The sequence below is a fragment of the Myotis yumanensis genome, unplaced genomic scaffold (assembly GCF_028538775.1).
Source record: "Myotis yumanensis isolate MYYU_CA2020_CCGP unplaced genomic scaffold, mMyoYum1.0.hap1 SCAF_10, whole genome shotgun sequence".
In the NCBI taxonomy this organism is placed as follows: domain Eukaryota; kingdom Metazoa; phylum Chordata; class Mammalia; order Chiroptera; family Vespertilionidae; genus Myotis; species Myotis yumanensis.
The window spans coordinates 24,837,744-24,858,724 of record NW_027223761.1 but is presented as its reverse complement, the minus strand read 5'-3'; the positions used below and the strand labels follow the sequence as shown (position 1 = coordinate 24,858,724).

Sequence of the window (20,981 nt, the reverse complement as noted above, 5' to 3'; positions counted from 1 at the left end):
ACTTTACATAACATAAATCTAACCATTTTAAAGCACACAATTCTGTCATTTAGTAAAATGACAATGTTGTGAAACCATTATCTCTGTCTAGTTTTAATACATTTTTATCAATAAATGTTACTTTTTAAAAATTGATCATTCACCTTATAGTGGTAAAAAACTAATTCATTACATTGCAATATCTATATATATATAAAAGCCTAAGTGACCAAATGACTGAACAACCAGTAGCTATGATGTGCACTGACCACCAGGGAGCAGATGCTCAATGCAGAAGCTGCCCCCTGGTGGTCAGTATGCTCCCACAGCGGGAGCGCTGCTCAGCTGACCCATGGGCACCAGAAACCTGGCTCATGGTGGGTGAGTGCAGCTGCAGCAGCACAAGCCTCTCCCGCCTCCGCAGCAGTGCTACTTGCAGTGGAGGCAGGCACAGTGGGGCCAGGATGAGCAGGAACAGCATGGCACCCAGCCTGGGCTCGGGCTCCTCCCTGGCCACCTGCCACTTCGTACACTACTACATCCCTCAGGAAATGTCGGACTGCTGGTTTCGGCCCGATCCCCGCAGGCCAGGAAATTGGGCCAAAACCGGCAGCCCAACATCCCCCAAGGTGTCAGGGATTGCAAGAGTGCACAGGCCAAGCTGAGGGATCCCACCAGTGCACGAATCCATGCACTGGGCCTCTAGTGTTAAATAAAAAGAAAGAATCAAGCATTTTTCCCATCATCCCTATAGAAGCTATTATATGGGGAAACCAATAGTAGTTGAGAGAAAAGATAAAAGTGAAAAGACATTACAAACAGAAAGATACCTAAATATTCTGTCTTCTATAGTTTTGCCAAAGAGAGAAAATAGAGTCTGTCCAAGCCTCTGCATTTTCCAGAAACACAGAGGAGAGGGGAGGATGTTGAACTATAACTGTAGAATGGAAAGAAACTTCTAATGGGTAAGAGGTTTTAGTTTAGAGTGATGGAAATGTTTTTGAAACCAGATAGATAGAGGTGGCAGTTACCAACATTATAAAGGTATAACATGCCACTGAATTATTTATTTTAAAATGGTTTATGTTATGTCAATTTCACCTCAATAAATCATTTCTAGAAAGGCATGAAGCTATTAAAAACAACCTAAATTCCACATACACCTCTTTATAAACTCTGTCGAACAGACAAATTTACTCTATTTTGGAGAGGAGAAGAGCAGTGAAGAGATGCTAATTCGGAAATGGTTACTTTAGACAAAGAAAGGTCAGACTCGTCTTCCTTGGCTCATCACCATTATGGGAATTATTTCATAAAATGAAAAGTTTCCATTCCCCCCATGTATCAAGTTCATTTTAACACATTTCCTCTGGCTCAGTTACAGCCTGTTTAAACATATGTTTCTTGTATTTTACAGACATACTTGGCAGGTGCAAGACAAAATCGACGCAAACAATGTGGCTTACACAACTGGGAAGCTCAGCTTTCACACTGATTACCCAGCGCTCCATCACCCACCTGGGGTAAGGTGAGCCTCGCCACATTCCACAGGGCAGGCCAAGGACCAATATCCTCTATTCAGAGCCTAGACGATCATATTATATAGCGAATTTGTCCTATGCTTTCTCCAAATACAATCCAACCTCATAATATCTCTGTACCTAAATCCTGAATAGCTTCCCATTCCCAAGGGATAAAAGATTCTCATGTATATTTCTTAACATGTTTTGTTTGTTCCTGTAACTAGTGGCACTTTTGGCTTTGCTAATACATTTTACCACAGCAGTACATCTTGAGGTCTTTTTGCACATTTACCAGACGCAAGAGAGTTAAAAGAAAAAATAAAACAAGGGAACACAATGTAGATTTCCCCCACAAAGTCATATGACCATCATTCATATTAATTAGCTATTACAAAACAAACAAACACAAAAAGAACACCATCTCCCTAGCTTAGTGGTTTAAAAGAACAGCCACTTACTTACTTAGGTCATGTTTTTACAGTTTGGGCTGCGTTCATCTGGGCAGTTCTGCTGCTGCTGCTGCTGCTGAGTCGGCTGGGGCTGGTTGACCGAGGTGATGGTTGAGATGGCTTGTCCCTGTCCCACTTGCTCTATCATATCGTACTCCAGCTGGCTAATTCAGGCTTATGCACATGGCAGCTGGCAGAGTTTCCAGAGAGCAAACCAAATATACAAAGCCTCTCAAGATTTAGGCTAGTAACCAACATAATGTCACTTCTGCTATGCTTTTTGGTCAAAGTAAATCATAAGTTCAACCCAGATTCAAGAAGTGAGGAAGCAGAGTTCACCTTTTATGGGAGAAGCTGCAAAGACAGACTACAAAGGGGGTGTAAATGCATGGAGCAGAGCAACCCTGGCTAGTTTGGAAAACCATCTACTCTCCCATCTATCAGATTCCTCATCAGGGAGGATTTTCAGCGTGGAGCCACAAATCTCTCGGGAGAACGTCTAGGATCCTCTTCCACTATGTTATTGAGAAACTGTCATTTTAGTAAACCAGCTACATTTTTTTGCAAAAGCACCGTTTTGCTAAACCGAAAAATATATGGTCAGGAAACTACCTTTAAAAAGATATTTTGTTTCTATTTTTTAATATATTTTTACTGATTTCAGAGAGGAGAGAAAAATAGAAACATCAATGATGAGAGAGAATCATTGATCAGCTGCCACCTGCACACCCCACACTGGGGAGCTAGTCCGCAACCCAGATATAAGCCCTGACCGGGAATTGAACCATGACTTCTTGGTTCCTAGGTTGTTGCTCAACCACAGAGCCACACCAGTTGGGCTTGTTTCTATTTTTAGAGTTAAATAGGACAATGAAATATTACACAGAAATCCGTATCTTCAAGAGTAAACGGAAGTGGAAATTTGGGTTAATTCTCTAGTTAATGAAGGTAAAATGGATAAAAATCAAAATTAGTCTGTGTTTTTGTTAACACGTTGACTGAACACAATTTCTCTGTGCCCTTCTTGTTACCCATTGTCCTCACCTGCATTAACTAAGCTAGTCTAGAATATGACTTCATATTTTAAATTATTTTGTTGAGAGGATACCACATGATTTCTTTGAACGAAATGATACTGAAATGGCCATTCTAATTACCTTTTTAGATGGAGTTTGGAGTCAGGAAGAGACACACAATGTGATTTGTTCTAACTGTGATCTAGAAATTTTCTAAAACCCTTGGGGTTAAAAGCCAAGCTAATCAGCCCCATTCATCTGCTCAAGATAGGTTGGAGAAGTTAGATGGAATAAAGTTTTAAAAATCAAACTAGAAAGCTTTTATTTGAATTTTTTAATTATCTGCTGTTTTTTTGTTTGTTTGTTTTTATGAGTTTAGGTTTTGTTTCTGGGTTAAAATTGTTAGCCCATGAAAAAGTGACTAAATGACTTCATAAATATTCCTGAAGTATAATGTTTGACATTTTCACAGCATTTTATATTCCTTCAAAGTATTTTTACTTATACCACTTTATCTGCTACATTCCTTTAAGGTAGACAGAATAGATCATGTCTTTTTTATGTCAAACGAGGAAATGATGCATAGCAAGGCTAAATACTTTCACAGGGTGACATCTGATGAATAGGGAACTTGAACTTGAACTTGGGCCTCCAATTTTCACTGCACAATATGGAGTGAAAGTCCTGGAGTCGGAGTTTCAAATTTCCATAACTGATATAATGTGATGTTTATTTATACACATTATCATATATTACAAACTCTTTAAATATGGAACTTAATTTTAGACTTCTCTATATCTCAAGACTTAACCCAGCACCTTACCTGCAATAGAGATGTAACAGATATGCTATAAAGAGGTAAAGAAATGCCACAAAAGTGTGCCTGTCTCCCATCAGCAAATGAAACATCTAAAAGTAATGACCCAATGGGAGATTTTTAAAATAAAAGATGATTCTTGAAATGTCTAAATTCTAGCAGAGGAATCATTAAAATGTAGGCACTGTTTGTGTACTGTTCAAGTTTCCATTTTGAATTATTGAGGGGGTTTTGTCCCTAAGTTCCCATGTTTTCCTAACAAACAGAATTAGTCTATGTTTTTCCAGTACAAATGAAATGATCTGGATAAGTTACCTGTTGAGAGTTCCGTTTGATCAATTTGGATCATACGGGGCAGGGACGAGGAGACACGGCTCAAATGAAACACAGATGTTGCTTCACCGACTTCTCTGTCTGGGCCAGAAGTCACATGCTGCCATAAAGCAACATTTAGAAAGAAAATATTTTTGGTTCTGTATGACTTACATGAAATAAAATTGGGTTTTATACACATCATGCATATATTTTCCTCTTGAATTAGTAGTGAAAGTGTCGTCTGGCTCCATCACCTTTTTTCTTTCATAAGATTGCATTAAAATGTAAATATAGAAGAGAAGATTATTACTTGGCCTTGCCATATGTAAAAGGCATCAGTTGACCTTTTTTAAAGATTTATATTTGAAATATTCTATGACTTCATTATGGCAAAATCTAAAAGGATTTAAGGAACATTTTTATTCTCCCAGAGACAAAGTTATGCTATTGTTTTGCCTTCTTGGAGTTTAGTGTATTTTAAGTGGAGATTTTCATTTTATCTTATTTTTAATCATGCTGCTTCACCCCTCAGTGCCCTGGTGATGAGATGGTTTTCTACAATGATTTGGTCAGCTTTGGCACATGTGTGTTTGTTTTTTTATTTTTTTTTTATTTTTATTTTTTTTTTTTTTATTTTCCTCTTAAAGTATTACAAAGGGTATTACATAAGTATCCTTTCCCCCCCCCCCCCCGCCCTTGACAAACCACTACCCTCCCTTACCCCCCAGTGTCTTATGTCCATTAGTTATGCTTATATGCATGCATACAAGTCCTTCGGTTGATCTCTTACTCCCCTCCCTCCTGCCCCCCAACTCTCTCTGGCCTTCCCACTGCAGTTTGACAATCAGTTTGAGGCAGCTCTGCCTCTGTATCTATTATTGTTCAAAAGTTTGTAATGGTCTTTATTATCCATGAATGAGTGAGATCATGTGGTATTTTTCCTTCATTGACTGGCTTGTTTCACTTAGCATAATGCTCTCCAGTTCCATCCATGATGTTGCAAATGGTAGGAGTTCCTTCTTTTTAACAGCAGCATAGTATTCCATCGTGTAGATGTACCACAGTTTTCTAATCCATTCATCTACTGATGGGCACTTAGGCTGTTTCCAGATCTTAGCTATGGTGAATTGTGCTGCTATGAACATCTGGGTGCATATATCCTTTCTGATAGGTGTTTCTGGTTTCTTGGGATATATTCCTAGTAGTGGGATCACAGGGTCAAATGGGAGTTCCATTTCCAATTTTTTGAGGAACCTCCATACTGCCTTCCATAGTGGCTGCACCAGTCTGCATTCCCACCAGCAGTGCACAAGTGTTCCTTTTTCTCCACATCCTCTCCAGCACTTGTCGTTTGTTGATTTGTTGATGATGGCCATTCTGACAGGTGTGAGATGGTACCTCATTGTTGTTTTGATTTGCATCTCTCGGATGATTAGTGACTTTGAGCATGTTTTCATATGTCTCTTGGCTTTCTGAATGTCCTCTTTTGAAAGGTGTCTATTTAGATCCTTTGCCCATTTTTTGATTGGATTGTTTATCTTCTTTTTGTTAAGTTGTATGAGTTCCCTATAAATTTTGGAGATTAAGCCCTTATCAGATATGACGTTGGCAAATATGTTTTCCCACGAGGTGGGTTTTCTTGTTGTTTTGTTGATGGTTTCTTTTGCTGTGCAGAAGCTTTTTATTTTGATGTAGTCCCATTTGTTCAGTTTCTCTTTAGTTTCAACTGCCCTAGGAGCTGTATCAGTGAAGAAATTGTTTTGGCATATGTCTGAGATTTTGTTGCCTTTGTATTCTTCTAGAATTTTTATGGTTTCCTGTCGTACATTTAAGTCCTTTATCCATTTTGAGTTTATTCTTGTGTATGGTGTAAGTTGGTGGTCTAGTTTCATTTTCTTGCATATGTCTGTCCAATTTTCCCAACACCATTTATTGAAGAGACTATCTTGGCTCCATTGTATGTTCATGCCTCCTTTGTCAAAAATTAATTGAGCATATTGGTTCGGGCTAATTTCTGGACTCTCTATTCTATTCCACTGATCTATATGTCTGTTCTTGTGCCAGTACCAGGCAGTTTTGAGAACAGTGGCTTTGTAATACAGCTTGATATCTGGCATTGAGATCCCACCTACTTTGTTCTTTCTCAGGATCGTTGCAGCTATTCGGGGTCTTTTTTTATTCCAGATGAATTTTTGGAGAGTTCGTTCTAGATCTTTGAAGAAGGCCATTGGTATTTTAATGGGAAGTGCGTTGAATGTATAGATTGCTTTGGGTAGTATGGACATTTTAATGATGTTGATTCTACCAATCCAAGAACATGGTATGTTCTTCCATCTGTTTATGTCTTCCTCTATCTCTTTTTTCAACGTCCTGTAGTTTTCTGAGTAGAGGTCTTTAACCTCTTTAGTTAAGTTTATTCCTAGGTATCTTAATTTTTTTGGTGCGATGGTAAATGGGATTGTTTTTCTGATCTCCCTTTCTGAAAGTTCACTGTTGGTGTATAGAAATGCCTCAGATTTCTTGGGGTTAATTTTGTATCCTGCTACATTGCCAAATTCATGTATTAAGTCTAGTAGCTTTTTGATGGAGTCTCTAGGGTTTTGTATGTATAATATCATGTCATCTGCAAATAAGGACAGTTTTACTTCCTCTTTTCCAATTTGGATGCCTTTTATTCCTTCTTCTTGCCTAATTGCAATGGCTAATACTTCCAGTACTATGTTGAACAGGAGTGGTGAGAGTGGGCATCCCTGTCTTGTTGCTGTTCTTAGGGGAAATGGTGTTAGTTTTTGTCCATTGAGTATGATGTTGGCTGTGGGCCTGTCATATATGGCTTTTATTATGTTGAGGTATGATCCTTCTATTCCCACCTTTCTGAGAGTTTTTATCAAAAATGGGTGTTGGATTTTGTCGAATGCTTTTTCTGCATCAATTGATATGACCATGTGGTTTTTTTCTTTCAATTTGTTTATGTGATGTATCACATTTATTGATTTACGGATGTTGTACCATCCTTGCATCTCTGGGATGAATCCTACTTGGTCATGGTGTATGATCCTTCTGATGTACTGCTGGATCCGATTTGCTAAGATTTTGTTGAGGATTTTGGCATCTATGTTCATGAGGGATATTGGCCTGTAATTCTCTTTCATTGTGATGTCTTTACCTGGTTTTGGTATTAGGGTGATGCTGGCTTCATAGAATGAGCTTGGAAGCGTTCCTTCCTCTTGAATTTTTTGTAGTAGTCTGAGGAGGGTAGGTTTTAGTTCTTCCTTGAATGTTTGGTAGAACTCCCCTGTGAAGCCGTCTGGCCCTGGGCTTTTGTTTGCTGGAAGCTTTCTGATGACTGCTTCAATTTCTTCCATAGTTATTGGCCTATTGAGGTTTTTAGATTCTTCCTGATTGAGTTTTGGAATGTTGTATTTTTCTAGGAATTTGTCCATTTCCTCCAGGTTGTCCAGTTTGTTGGAGTAGAGTTGCTCGTAGTATTGTTTAACAATCATTTGTATTTCTGTGGGGTCTGTTGTTATTTCGCCTCTATCATTTCTGATTTGGTTTATTTGGGACCTCTCTCTTTGCTTCTTGGTGAGCCTGGCTAGGGGTTTGTCAATCTTGTTTATCCTTTCAAAGAACCAGCTCTTGGTTTCATTGATTTTCTGTATTGTTTTTTTGGTCTCTATTTCATTGATTTCTGCTCTAATCTTTATTATCTCCTTCCTTCTGCTCACTCTGGGGTTTTCTTGTTGCTCTCTTTCTAATTCTTTGAGCTGTAGAGTTAGATGATTTACTACCATTTTTTCTTGTTTTTTGAGATAGGCCTGTAGAGCTATAAACTTCCCTCTCAGGACTGCTTTCATTGTGTCCCAGAGGTTTTGGATTGTTGTGTTTTCATTGTCATTAGTGTCCAGGATGTTTTTAATTTCTTCTTTGATGTCATCGGTAACCCAATCAATATTTAATAACATGCTATTCAGCTTCCAAGTGTTTGAGTATTTTGGGTTGTTTTTATTGTAGTTTATTTCTAACATTATGCCATCGTGGTCTGTGAAGAAGCTTTTTATGATTTCAATCTTCTTGAATTTGTGGAGACTTTGCTTGTGACCCAATATGTGGTCTATTTTTGAATATGTCCCATGAGCACCTGAGAGGAATGTATATTCCGCAGCTGTGGGGTGAAGTGTTCTGAAGATGTCAATTAAGTCCATCTGATCTAGTGAGTCATTTAGGATTGCTGTTTCTTTGCTGAGTTTTTGTCTAGCGGATTTATCCAGTGATGTCAGTGGTGTATTAAAGTCCCCTACTATGATTGTATTGTTGTCGATCTCTCCCCTGATATCTTCCAGAAGTTTTCTTATGTATGTGGGTGCTCCTGCATTGGGTGCATATATGTTTACCAGGGTTATATCTTCTTGTTGTATTGATCCCTTTAGTATTATGAAGTGGCCTTCCTTATCTCTGGTTATGGCCTTCACTTTGAGATGTACTTTGTCAGATATAAGTATTGCTACCCCAGCTTTCTTTTCCTTTCCATTTGCGTGAAAGATATTTTTCCATCCCTTCACTTTCAGTCTGTGTGAGTCCCTTCTAATGAGGTGGGTCTCTTGTAGACAGCAGATGTATGGGTCATGTTTTTTTATCCATTCAGCCACTCGATGTCTTTTGGTTGGAGCATTTAGTCCATTTACATTTAAAGTTATTATTGAAAGGTATTTGTTTGTAGCCATTTCTTTTTGTGTGTGTGTGTGTGGCTGTTTTCTTTCTGAGCTTGATATTTCTTCTTTTTACACCAGTCCCTTTAGCATTTCTTGCATGGCTGGCTTGGTGGTGATAAACTCCCTTAGCCCTTTTTTGTCTGTGAAGCTTCTTATTTCCCCTTCAATTTTGAATGATAGCCTTGCTGGATAGAGTATTCTTGGATTCAGTCCTTTGCTTTGCATCACTTTGTAGATTTCCGTCCATTCTTTTCTGGCCTGATGTGTTTCTGTTGAGAAATCATTTGATAATCTAATGGGAGATCCCTTGTATGTTACTTTCCGTCTCTCTCTTGCAGCCTGTAAGATTCTCTCTTTATCCTGAACATTTGCCATGGTAATTATGATGTGTCTTGGTGTGGGTCTTTTCGGGTTCACCTTGTTTGGGACTCTCTGGGCTTGTGTGACTTTTTTCTTCCCCACCTCAGGGAAGTTTTCTGATATTATTTCTTCGAATAGGTTTTCTAATCCATGTTCGTCTTTCTGTTGTTCTGGCACCCCTATTATTCGTATGTTGTTTCGTTTCATGTTGTCCCAAAGCTCCCTTAGGCTCTCCTCCTGTCTTTTAATTTTTTTCTCCATTTGCCGTACAGTTTGAGTGTGTTTTGCTTCCTTGTCTTCTAATTCACTAATTCGGTCCTCCGCTTCTCCCAGTCTACTGTTGATACTTTCAATGGAGTTTTTTATTGAAGCTATGTCACTCTTCATTTCTTCTTGGGACTTACTTAAGTTGTTGATTTTTTCATCTGTTTCTTCTAGCTTCTTGCATAAGTAGTTGAGTTTTTCATCTGTTTCTTCTTGCTTCTTGAACATGTGGTGCATGTACTCTAGGAACCTTATTCTGAATTCTTTTTCCGTCATGTTGCATATCTCTGTCTCACTTAGCTGCTTTTCTGGCGAGTCCTCCTTTTCTTTCCTTTGGGGGTTTCTTTGCCTACCCATGTTTGATCTCGCTGACATATGTAGATGTTGAGGTGTTCAGTGGCTGCTCCCTGGGTGGCAGGGGCTCCTTGGGTTGTGGTTGCTGCTCAGACGGTTGCGGTAGCAGCTGCTTTCCAGTTGGCAGCAGCTCCTCTGGTGGGTGTTGTTCACAGCTGTGTTGGCTCTTCTGGCTGGTGGGGGGAGGCTTCACGTACAGTTGCTGTTCCACAGACAGAGGGTGTGGTGATCAGGAGGCTGCGGTGATCAGGAGGCTGTGGTGATCAGGGGGCTGCTGTTGCTTGGATCTGCTGCGTTGATTTAAAGGCACAAAATACAACAGAGCAAGGCACAACGTACCAGGCACTAAGGGTTCCTGTTCGGGCACCAGATGTTGGGGTCCAACCCCAGCAGGTCCAGGGGTTCCCAAAGGTGTGGACGGAGTCGGTGAAGAAGGAATGACAGGAGACAGCCTTCAGTTGATCAGCAGCCTAGCCAGGATCTCCAGCCAAGTTCTCGTGTGTTTGTTTTTTTAGTTTAAAAGAAAACAGCATCAACTTAAGGACTGAATTATTATTAATTTAGACCAGTTTTCTCCTAAGATCAGAAAATAAGGCATCATCAATCTAAGATGAAAGTTTACATTTACAAACCACAGAGACACAAATCACACAATACTGAATTATTAGGAGTGCTATAAAGAGGTTTCTCTCTTTATAGGAAAGGAAGTTGCTGTATGAGGATTTCGAGGCAAATAGACCAAAGTTTGAATAGCAGTGTTACCATGGATTAGCTGAGTTTTACTAGCTGGTTGAATTTTTCAACTCTAGGTCTCAGCTTCTTCACCTATAAAATGAAGATGAAAGTATAAAATTCTAAGGACAGGAGTGAGGACTTAATAAATGTAAATCATACAATCATAGTTTGAGAACAAGTATGCATAAGATTTAAAACATTGAGAAAATGTATGCAGTTTTGGGAGGGTGGAGGATTGTGGTCTAGACCTGCACTATTTCCTACAGGAGTCATGAGCCACAAATGACTTTTTAAATTTTAATTTAAATTATTTATTATTAAATAAAATCTAAAATTCAGCTCCTTGGTCATACTAACCACATTTCAAGTGCACAGTAGCCATGTGGGACTAGACACTACATTTCCATCATTACAGGAAGTTCAAATAGATGGCATTGTTCTAGACAATCTATGGAGATAAGCAAGCTAAATCGATATTTCCCCCACTCATAATTATTCCCTAGTCTGGGTATTTGATCATATTTGCTTCTTCTTTTCAATAAGAACTGCCAGACATTGGTTTTTATTTTTATTCCACACTGTAAGAATAAAGTTTTCACAGCTGAATGGTGTTAGTCTCTCTAAGCAGAAAGTCAGGGTCTAAATTTAGTTATTAAAAATAATCCACCCATGCTGACTTACCAAAAGGAGTCACATAACCAAAGAAAACAAACTCTGCTTAATAAAAGAAATTATTTTTAAAATTTTACTATGTTTTGCTTTACAAAATGAAATAATGTTTAACGTTTCCTTCTAAATCTTAATAAAAATAACTAATATTCTCCTTTTGGTTTCTCATTCCCAATGTTTCTTAGGTTTATTCATCCTCATATCCCTCATCATTAGCTTCTTTTTAAAATATTTTTATTGATTTCAGAGAGGAAGAAAGAGGGTGAGAGAGATAGAAACATCAATGATGAGAGAGAATCATTGATTGGCTGTCTCCTGCACACCTCCTTCTAGGGATCGAGCCTGCAACCCGGGCATGTGCCCTTGACTGGAATCAAACCTGGGACCCTTCAGCCTGTAGGCCAACTCTCTATCCACTGAGCCAAACCAGCCAGGGCCATCATTAGCTTCTTATCCGTCCATATGAACTGTCACATAACACTCTCAGTAGTTCCCACCTTAAAAATTTATCCCATATATCACCACTGGACTGAAATTGTTTAATTCAGTCTTTACTTCCATATTCAAAAGCCTTTAACGACTCTCCTCTGAGCACAAAACAAAGTCCAATACCCTTCATCTAATATTCAAGACTCTCCATGATGAGGTTCCAAATTGACTTTCCAAGTGCATCTACCATTCCCAGGAGTGATCCTCTACTGCAGCCAAACTTTTTGATGCCCAGGGAAGTGTGCATTTTTGCATACCCGTCATTGCTGCCACCTGATTTGCTCTCTCCATTCTATTCTACGTATTCAAAATCATATCCACCCTCCTTGACCCAGATTAGGTCCCACCTCCTTTGTAAGGCCAAGGGGAGGTGCATAAATACTCCAACGTGAAGTGCTAGCTCCCTGCCCCTATTTTCATCTGTGCCTTTTGTTTGCTAATGAACATTAGTATATCCATGTCCATGCCTTCAACTGAAACAATTTTTGAACTATAAAGTATTGATGGCGAGCAACTTTTCTCCCCAGCCCCTTTGATGACCCAAAGACAGATAAAAAAGGTTTGTTGATTTTAGTGCATCCATACCTTCCTGTAGCTTTCTTTAATGCAGTGTAAAAAATATGTGAGTACGTGTCATTTAAAAACCTATTTCTCTATTTCTTTTTATAGGTTCAGCTTCTGCACTGCATAAAACAAACAGTCACCGGGGGTGATTCAGAAATTGTAGATGGATTTAACGTATGCCGACAGCTCAAGGAAAAAAATCCTCGTGCATTCCAGATTTTGTCCTCTACCTTTGTGGACTTCACAGATATTGGAGTGGATTACTGCGATTTCTCTGTGCAATCCAAACACAAAATTATAGAGTAAGAGTTATTTAAAAATTACTCACAGTAATACAACAGCTGATAGCAAAAGCTTCATTAACCTAAAGCTAAAACACAGAAAGCTTCAGTTAATGCCAGAGCTCTACTTTTTATTACAGTGAAAAAGAATTTTTCCACCATAAAAAAATTATCACATTTCATATGAGACATAACTAAGACTTCATATACACTTAATTTTTACTTAGTTTTTAAAACATAAGTTCTACCTAGTTATGATCAGTATGATTGTGCTAGTCAGAACACTTTCAGCCAGAAGTAGAAGAATCTAATGATGAGACAGATCCAGGAGTTAAAACAGTGTTATCTGAAATTGATCTATTTTTTTCTTCACCTCTTAGCTTTGCCATCCTCTGTGTTGGCTTCATTTTCAAAGATAATCGATGGAAGTTCCAAGTTTTCATTATCCTGAGAGCTGGTAAACACAGCACAGAGAAAGTGTTTATTTCCCAATAGCCACAACAAAGCTAAATGACTCACTGCCCAATTTGTGTCCAAGTGTATCCTTGAAGCAATCTCCATAGACAGAAAGTCAGACAATTCTTATTAACCATTCCTAGGTCACATGTTCATTCCCGGGGCAAAGACAGCCTCATCTGAACCACATGGACTGAGAATGAAACAGGATGTCTTCCCAAATCGATGCCAACAAATATCATATGTTCCCTACATGGAACGTTTTGTGTTCTCTTTTCATCGGACATTATCTGATCATAATTTTTTAAGTATCTACAAAGGCCACAAATGTATCCTTCTATTTAAAAAATTATTTTACACTGTGTTTCTAGGATATGGTTTATTTAATAAGATCCCATTGGTGGATTGTGGGGTGTTTCCAATTTTAGAATTGAGTTTATATTCTTCTTTCAGGAGACATAGCCAGATACTATGAAAGTAAACTCATTTAATAAATAAGCAGATTCCCAGTGTACTAACTCAGTTGTCTTATATACACAATAGAGCCTTCATTTATTCATTCAACAAATATTTATGGAGGCCAGCCACTCTTCTTGGTGCTTGGCATACATCAGTGAACAAAACAAAGATCCCTGCTTACAGTCAATGGGAGAATAAGAAATTTTAAAACAAATGAATAAATTACAATGAATGTTAAAACATTTTCATGTACTGAAGAGAAAAAAGGAAAAGTAGGGCAAGATAAGGAGAATCTGTAAGACCAAATACTTAGGGAGGAGAGAACTTGCATGATTAAATAATGTGGTGAGGAAAGCTTTACTGAGTAGGTGATATTTAAGCAAAAACTTAAAGCAATGAAGAAGATTACTCAGAGGTAAGCATTTCCTGAAACAGCTAGAGCAAAGGATTTGAGAAGGCCTAATAGCATGTCTGGTGCAATCAATCAAGCCAAGGGCCAGGGTAGAGCTGAGTATTAGGAGAGGAGGTCAAATGGGGGGAAGTCCATGAAGAGCCTTGTTATCCATTGGAAGTCATTGGCTTTCACTGTTAATGAAATAGGAGCTGCTGCAAGATTTTGACCAAAAGAGAGACATTTGCGTTTATACAAACTTATGTACATTTTAAACCCATCACCCTGGCTGCTGGGTTGAATGGAGTGTAGAAGAGCAAGGATTGGCACAGGAAGACCAGTTAGGAAGCTACTGCGGGACTTCAAGTTAGAGGAGAGGGTGCCTTGAACATGAGTGGTCCAAATGGTGATGGTGGAAGTGTGGAGACGCACTCGTTTGGGGACATATTTTGTAAGACAAAACAGCGTATTTTTCTGACATAGTAGATGAAGGATGTGAGAGAAAGAGGTCAAAAATAAACTCTAGATCAAGATAACATCTCTGAGAGGTCAGTCATTGAGATGAGAAAGAGAAGAACTAACTCTTGGATTACCAGTTTTATCATGACAGTTTTAACTGTTCAAAAGTTACCTTAAAAACCTATGACAGACAAAGAACAACTAATACTATATGATTTCACTTCTATGTGGCATCTGCAGAACAAAATAAACAAACAAACAAAACAGAAACAGACTCATAGATACAGATAATAAATTGCTGACTGTCAATGAGAGGGGTTGAAGAGGATGGTTGAAAAGTAAAGAGATTAAGTAGTTACAAAGTAGTCATGGGGATGTGAAGTACTGCTCAGGTAATATAGTCAATAATTCTGTAATAACTATATATGCTGTCAGGTAGGTACTAGACTTATCCGAGGGGATCCAATGGGGGTGGGGGACCCATGACAACTGTTAATTTTGTTGTGGCCCAATATGTTTGCCGATTCTGCAAGGCTAGTGAAGAGAGGCCAAAAATTTAGCTATTGAGTGAAATTACCTGAATGTTCACCATCTGAATCATGATTTGGCTTTGTTATTTTTGGTAATAAAATTCCAAAATTTGACCATTTTCAAGGTCTCAGAGCATCCCTAGAGAATATCAAATGGTTAACATTAACTCACTCAAAAATGTATTTTTAACAATAGGAGATGAAACAATGAGGGTTTTTAGTTAATCAAGGGCCTTGGTCATCTCTGCATTTGGGTTCATTTCATCTTCTATGTTTTTAAGTGCTATAATTCTTTTGAGATGTTTATGCTCTATCTAGTACAAAAAGACTTGGAGGCTGTTGACAGAGTTAGGTACAGTACAAGAAAAAATAAACAAATAAAAAAACTTGGACAAAAAATAATAATAGTGAGATTAAGTTATAGCATTGCTTCTTAGTGGTTTCAAATTCAATCACATAAATAAAACTCCTTCCCTAGTTTTACGATTTTGGTAAAGTGACTTATGCTGACTAACCCATGGTAAAAAGGCAGCCAGTAAAAAGGGAGTAATTTAATACCTACCACATACCATTGAAGTAGGAATGAATAGAGAAAATCAATGAATGCCACCTTCTGACTCAGAAAGGGCAGAATAAATTTTAGCTAGCTAGAATGTCCATAAAGTTCAACACATACTAGTATACTGGTAATAGATTTCAGCTCTAAATTTCTAGAGACCAAAGAAAGAGGGGGACATATTTAATTTGCAAGATTCAAGATGCTTCTAATCTGAAATAAATTTTTACTGCCCATCCTCATAAAATGTGATGTAGTGGACAACACCATAGTGCCATTTCCTCAACAAGTTCAAGAAGTCCCATCAAGTATCATTATCTCTCAATGAGACATAATACTCTAAGTAGTGAAGGGGACTCACAGCCCCAGCAGATTGTAGGAGGTGATGCTACAGTCCTTTCATTGTGTTCTGGTGCTGGCATCACTGATGATCTCTTTTGGTTTATAGTTACCATGGTGCTAGTTTATATTTAAATTCTTGGCTTGTATAGTTAATATATAGCCAGTCATTCCTCGTTTGGGAGAGCTTTTAACCTTTCCTTAGCTTGTAATCCTGCATTGGGACCTTCCTTTTATTCTGTTATTGCACACATGATTTCCTTCTTACAAAGCTTTTACATATTAAAGTATTTTTTATGTTATAAGGTCATAGGCAGCTTTTCAAGATGCCAGCTATTTATCTCCTCTAACATTTTTCAATGTCTTCTATAGACCTTATAACTAATTTGCTTTCTATTTCCCCTCATGTCATTGCAGAGAATGTCAAATAATAAATGTGTCTTGTTTTCTCAGATAGAGACTAAATACTAGGTGAAAGGAGACAGAGACTGTGTTACACACACACACACACACACACACACAGAAAACTGATTATTTTTGCTTATGTATGTGAACCCTCAGAAATTAAAGCTTAGCACAATATACCATGAGACACACAATTCTTTTTTTAATATATTTTATTGATTTTTTACAGAGAGGAAGGGAGAGGAATAGAGTTAGAAACATCAATGAGAGAGAAACATCTATCAGCTGCCTCCTGCACACCTCCCACTGGGGATGTGCCCGCAACCAAGGTACATGCCCTTGACTGGAATCGAACCTGGGACCCTTCAGTCCACAGGCCGACGCTCTATCCACTGAGCCAAACCAGTCATGGCAAGACACACAATTCTTATTGCATTTGATTAATGAATCACAAAGTTCCTTTCACTCTAAAAGAGACAGATCATAATTACCATAACCATTCCCATCAAGGAATTATGATATTAGTGAAAAAATAACTGCACAGCTGGTATCAGGGCTCAGTGGTTGAGCATCCACCTATGAACCAAGAGGTCATGGTTCAATTCCCGGTTAGGGCACATGCCTGGGTTGTGGTCTCTATCCCCAGTGTGGGGCATGCAAGAGGCATCATCATTGGTGTTTCTATCGCTCTCTCCCTCTCCATTCCTCTCTGAAATCAGTAAAAATATATTTTAAAAAATAACTGATCACCAGAGTGGCTAAAACAAAAAACCCCAAAGAAGTTTAAAAGTCATGGCATCCTTGTCAGTAATATGGAGGATGGAACAAAGGGTGCCACAGGTAGAAAGATTCAAAGAATCTACCTTAGGCTAGTCTCTTCTTTTCTCTGTCCCTCAGTTTCCTCATCTGTAAACTAGGGATTGAGTTAGAAAAGAATATTTCAAACTTTTAAAAAACAGGTCTTTCTTTCCAATAATATTCCAATAAAATCAGGCTTAAAAGCCCAATTTCTGAAGTATAACATAAAAATAATTTAGTAATGTAAAAGCTACTATTTTAAAGAATGAAGAATGAATTTGTTTCTCCAAACGTAAAAACTTTATAATGATAGTCTTCGGTAATGCTTATTTTAAATTAATTTGAATCATTCTGGAACTTATGGGGTAGATTTTAAAAAATACTCTCTAAATGAAAAAAGAAATAAATACATTGTTTTTATTTAACAGATAACATTAACTTTTTCTGTACATGTGCTTGCATTCTTTAATACTGTATTTCAGAAACATCTCCCAAGACAAATTGATCCTTATAAATGTAAATCGATATTTTATGACTTATATGTTTAACTTTTTCTCTTTCAAAAAAAAACAGATTAGATGATAAAGGCCAAGTGATTCGGATCAACTTCAATAATGCAACGAGAGACACGATATTCGATGTGCCTGTTGAAAAGGTTCAGCCCTTTTATGCTGCTCTGAAGGAGTTTGTGGACCTCATGAACTGTAAAGAATCCAAGTTCACTTTTAAGATGAATCCAGGTCAGTGAACACGTTTTCTCAAACAACTGAAAGGATGTATTTCCTTCAACCTTCACCATTTAGAGCAGTAGAGAGCTGTTTTGCTCAAGCACCGAATGTGGAACACTTACAGTAGAATCTTGGGGAGCAGCCAGCTTGCTTAAAGAGCAGACTCCCAGCCCCCACTCCCACTTTATTGACTCCCCAGGCTTTAAAATATTCATGTTTAACAAGCTCATAGGTATTGCTTAAGCACAGAAAAATTTAATAACTCCAACCTAAAGAATTAATACCTGAAAGATAAGCTATAAACCTAAGGAAATCTCATGTCTGAGGTCAAGACTGATGACTTATATTTTCTACCCTGATAGCCAATCAATACAAACTGAAGCTTGTACTTAATTCTTCTATCCTGGTAGACATCAAATTACCCTCATTATTCTCACTCTAAACTATAGGAGTAATGTTTACTCATTAAACTTATTTGATCTGGTAGATGTTGTGTTACCAGAAATAAAGCATTTCTTTTTATTTATTTCAGAGAGAAAGGGAGAGGGAGAGAGAGATAGAAACATCAATGATGACAGAGAATCATTATCGGCTGCTTCCTGCACACCCCCTATTGGGGATCGAGCCCACAACCTGGCATGTGCCCTGAGAATCAAACCAGTGACCTCTTGGTTCATGGGTCAATGCTCAACCAATGAGCCACACTGGCCTGCTCTGCTCCTTTATTTCAAGTAGCTGGAAAACTTCAAGAACTGCTTTATTTTGCTGGGCTGGTGTGGCTCAGTGGTTGAGCGTGGACCTTTGAACAAAGAGATCACTGGTTCAGTTCTCCATCAGGACACGTGCCCAGGTTGTGGTCTCCGTCTCCAGTAATGGGCGTGCAGGAGGAAGCCTATCGATGATGTTTCTATCTCTATATCCCTTTCCCTTCCTCTCTCAATTAAAAAAAATATATTTAAAAAAAAATAAAGGAGCAGAAAGCATTGTGTTTTTCCTGGACCATCTTGACTCAGTAAAACAACATCAAACTCAAGGCTTCAAATAAAAAGCATAATTTCTCTCTGCCACTGCTTTGACCAAGTAGAAGACTTTTTTCATTTGTGATTATTTTTTGAATTGATTGTGTTATCATAAAGTAATACTAGGAATCTTCATAAACTGACTGCTATGCAGTCACACCACGCTTAATTTTAGAGCAGTAACGTAAAATGGAAATACCATGGGAGAAAAATACAAAATAAATAGGAGCTGGAATCCAAGCTTCCCCATTTAATGGCACTGTAGCTTCAGGCAAATCCCTCAATTTCTCGGAGCCCTAGTTTTTTCATGTATGAAAAGATGAGATAATACTCTCTTTTTTAGGATTTTTACAAGGCTTAGAAATAATGTATATAAAATACCAGAAACATAGAAGACAAACCAAGAAGTTCATTATCTTTATAATTATTTGATGCTATTATACTGGAAACAAAGATTTCTAAGTAAGAGATAAATAGCAGTCAGGAAGAACAACTCAAACATTTTACACAAAGATAACACTTTAAGTAAAAACAATATAAGTGCTCACAAGGAGCCGGCCAGGCTGTGTAGTTTAAATGTCAAAATGTCTAAAGCTATTTGTATCCAGTGGCCTGATCTGGGTGAAAAGTGAATGCATAGGTTTTATGTAAAGAAGTAAACATACTGTTTCTTGATGTGAACTAAGCAGCACGGATATTTTTCATTTTCTAGCTCTGCAAACATTAAAGACATGATTATTCATATTGAAAAATCTTTTGTCTAGGTGATGTGATTACTTTTGATAACTGGCGCTTACTGCATGGCCGCAGTAGCTACGAAGCTGGGACTGAGATATCCCGCCATCTAGAAGGAGCTTACGCCGACTGGGATGTGGTCATGTCAAGGCTTCGCATCTTAAGGCGGAGTGTCCAGAATAGAAACTGAATCTCCTGCCTGTAATTTCAGTTAGATTCCAATGAGTGTATCTGGTAAGATATGCTAAGGATACTTGTCTTCGGGGACCATGATCCATGTCATTTACATATTAATTTCCTTAGCATTGAACATGTCACCTTTCTCATGAGAGTTTTCTTTTCTTTGTAATCATCTCCAATGCCAACTCTTTAGATGTCTGCAGCCGTGTTCTCTCTTTTCCAAACAGAGCATCCCTTCTGGTGTAGCACATGTATGATCTAAATTCTTTTGCTCATAAATGAGAGTCTCCAGAACGCCTACAAATAGTGTTGTACCAAATCAAGCCATTCTTCAAATAACGCCTTTTTTAAAGAAAGCCTTTGTTTCAAATAAAGCTTGTGTTTCAAATAAAACTTGTCTCGTATAAAATGTGGTTTTGTACTATTGCCTATAGGGTCTCATTTTTTTGTGACTGCATATGACTGTCTTTACCATGTTTGAGAAAAGGTTCATATTTTCAAAGGTTTGTTTTATTCTCTTGACTAATTTCTTTATTGATTAAGGTATTACATATGTGTTCTTATCTCCCCATTATCCCCCTCTACCCCCCCCACTTATGCCCTCACTCCCTGTTGTCTGTGTCCATTGGTTAGGCTTATATGCATGCATACAAGTCCTTTGGTTGATCTCTCCCTTTTACCCCCATCCTCCCTACCTTCCCTCTGATGTTTGACAATCTGATGATGCTTCTCTGTTTCTGGATCTGTTTGTGATCATCAGTTTATGTTGTTCATTATATTCCATAAGTGAGTGAGATGATGTGATATTTATCTTTCTCTGACTGGCTTATTTCACTTAGCATAATGCTCTCCAGTTCCATCCATGAGGTTTCAAATGGTAAGAATTCCTTCTTTTTTATCACAGCATAGTATTCCATTGTGTAGATGTACCACAGTTTTTTAATCCACTCATCTGCTGATGGGCACTTAGGCTGTTTCCAAATCTTAGCTATGGTGAATTGTGCTGCTATGAACATAGGGGTGCATATATCCATTCTGATTGGTATTTCTGATTTCTTAGGATATATTCCTAGAAGTGGGATCACTGGGTCAAATGGGAGTTCCATTTTTAGTTTTTTGAGGAAACTCCATACTGTTCTCCACAGTGGCTGCACAGTCTGCATTCCCACCAGCAGGGCACAAGGGTTCCCTTTTTCTCCACATCCTCTCCAGCACTTGTTGTTTGTTGATTTGTTGATGATAGCCATTCTGACAGGTGTGAGATGGTACTGCATTGTCATTTTGATTTGCATCTCTCAGATGATTAGTGACTTTGAGCATGTTTTCATATGTCTCTTGGCCTTCCTTCCGTCTTCTTTCAAAAAATATCTATTTAGGTCCTTGCTCATTTTTTTTATTG

At 38.1% G+C, this 20,981-nt stretch overlaps 1 protein-coding gene across 4 annotated transcripts in view; it reads left to right on the top strand.

Moving 5' to 3' along the window:
• The window catches only part of BBOX1 (gamma-butyrobetaine hydroxylase 1), a 61,539-nt gene extending 41,569 nt beyond the window's left edge, over positions 1–19,970 (top strand). For all 4 annotated transcript variants that reach the window (XM_070426633.1, XM_070426630.1, XM_070426631.1 and 1 more), the window contains exons 5-8: positions 1,397–1,502; positions 12,352–12,548; positions 17,494–17,660; positions 19,432–19,970. In XM_070426633.1, coding sequence (XP_070282734.1) covers positions 1,397–1,502; positions 12,352–12,548; positions 17,494–17,660; positions 19,432–19,592 — 631 coding nt within the window. In that variant the 3' untranslated portion in view covers positions 19,593–19,970. The remainder of the gene's footprint in view (positions 1–1,396; positions 1,503–12,351; positions 12,549–17,493; positions 17,661–19,431) is intronic.
• The last annotated feature ends 1,011 nt before the right edge of the window (positions 19,971–20,981 follow it).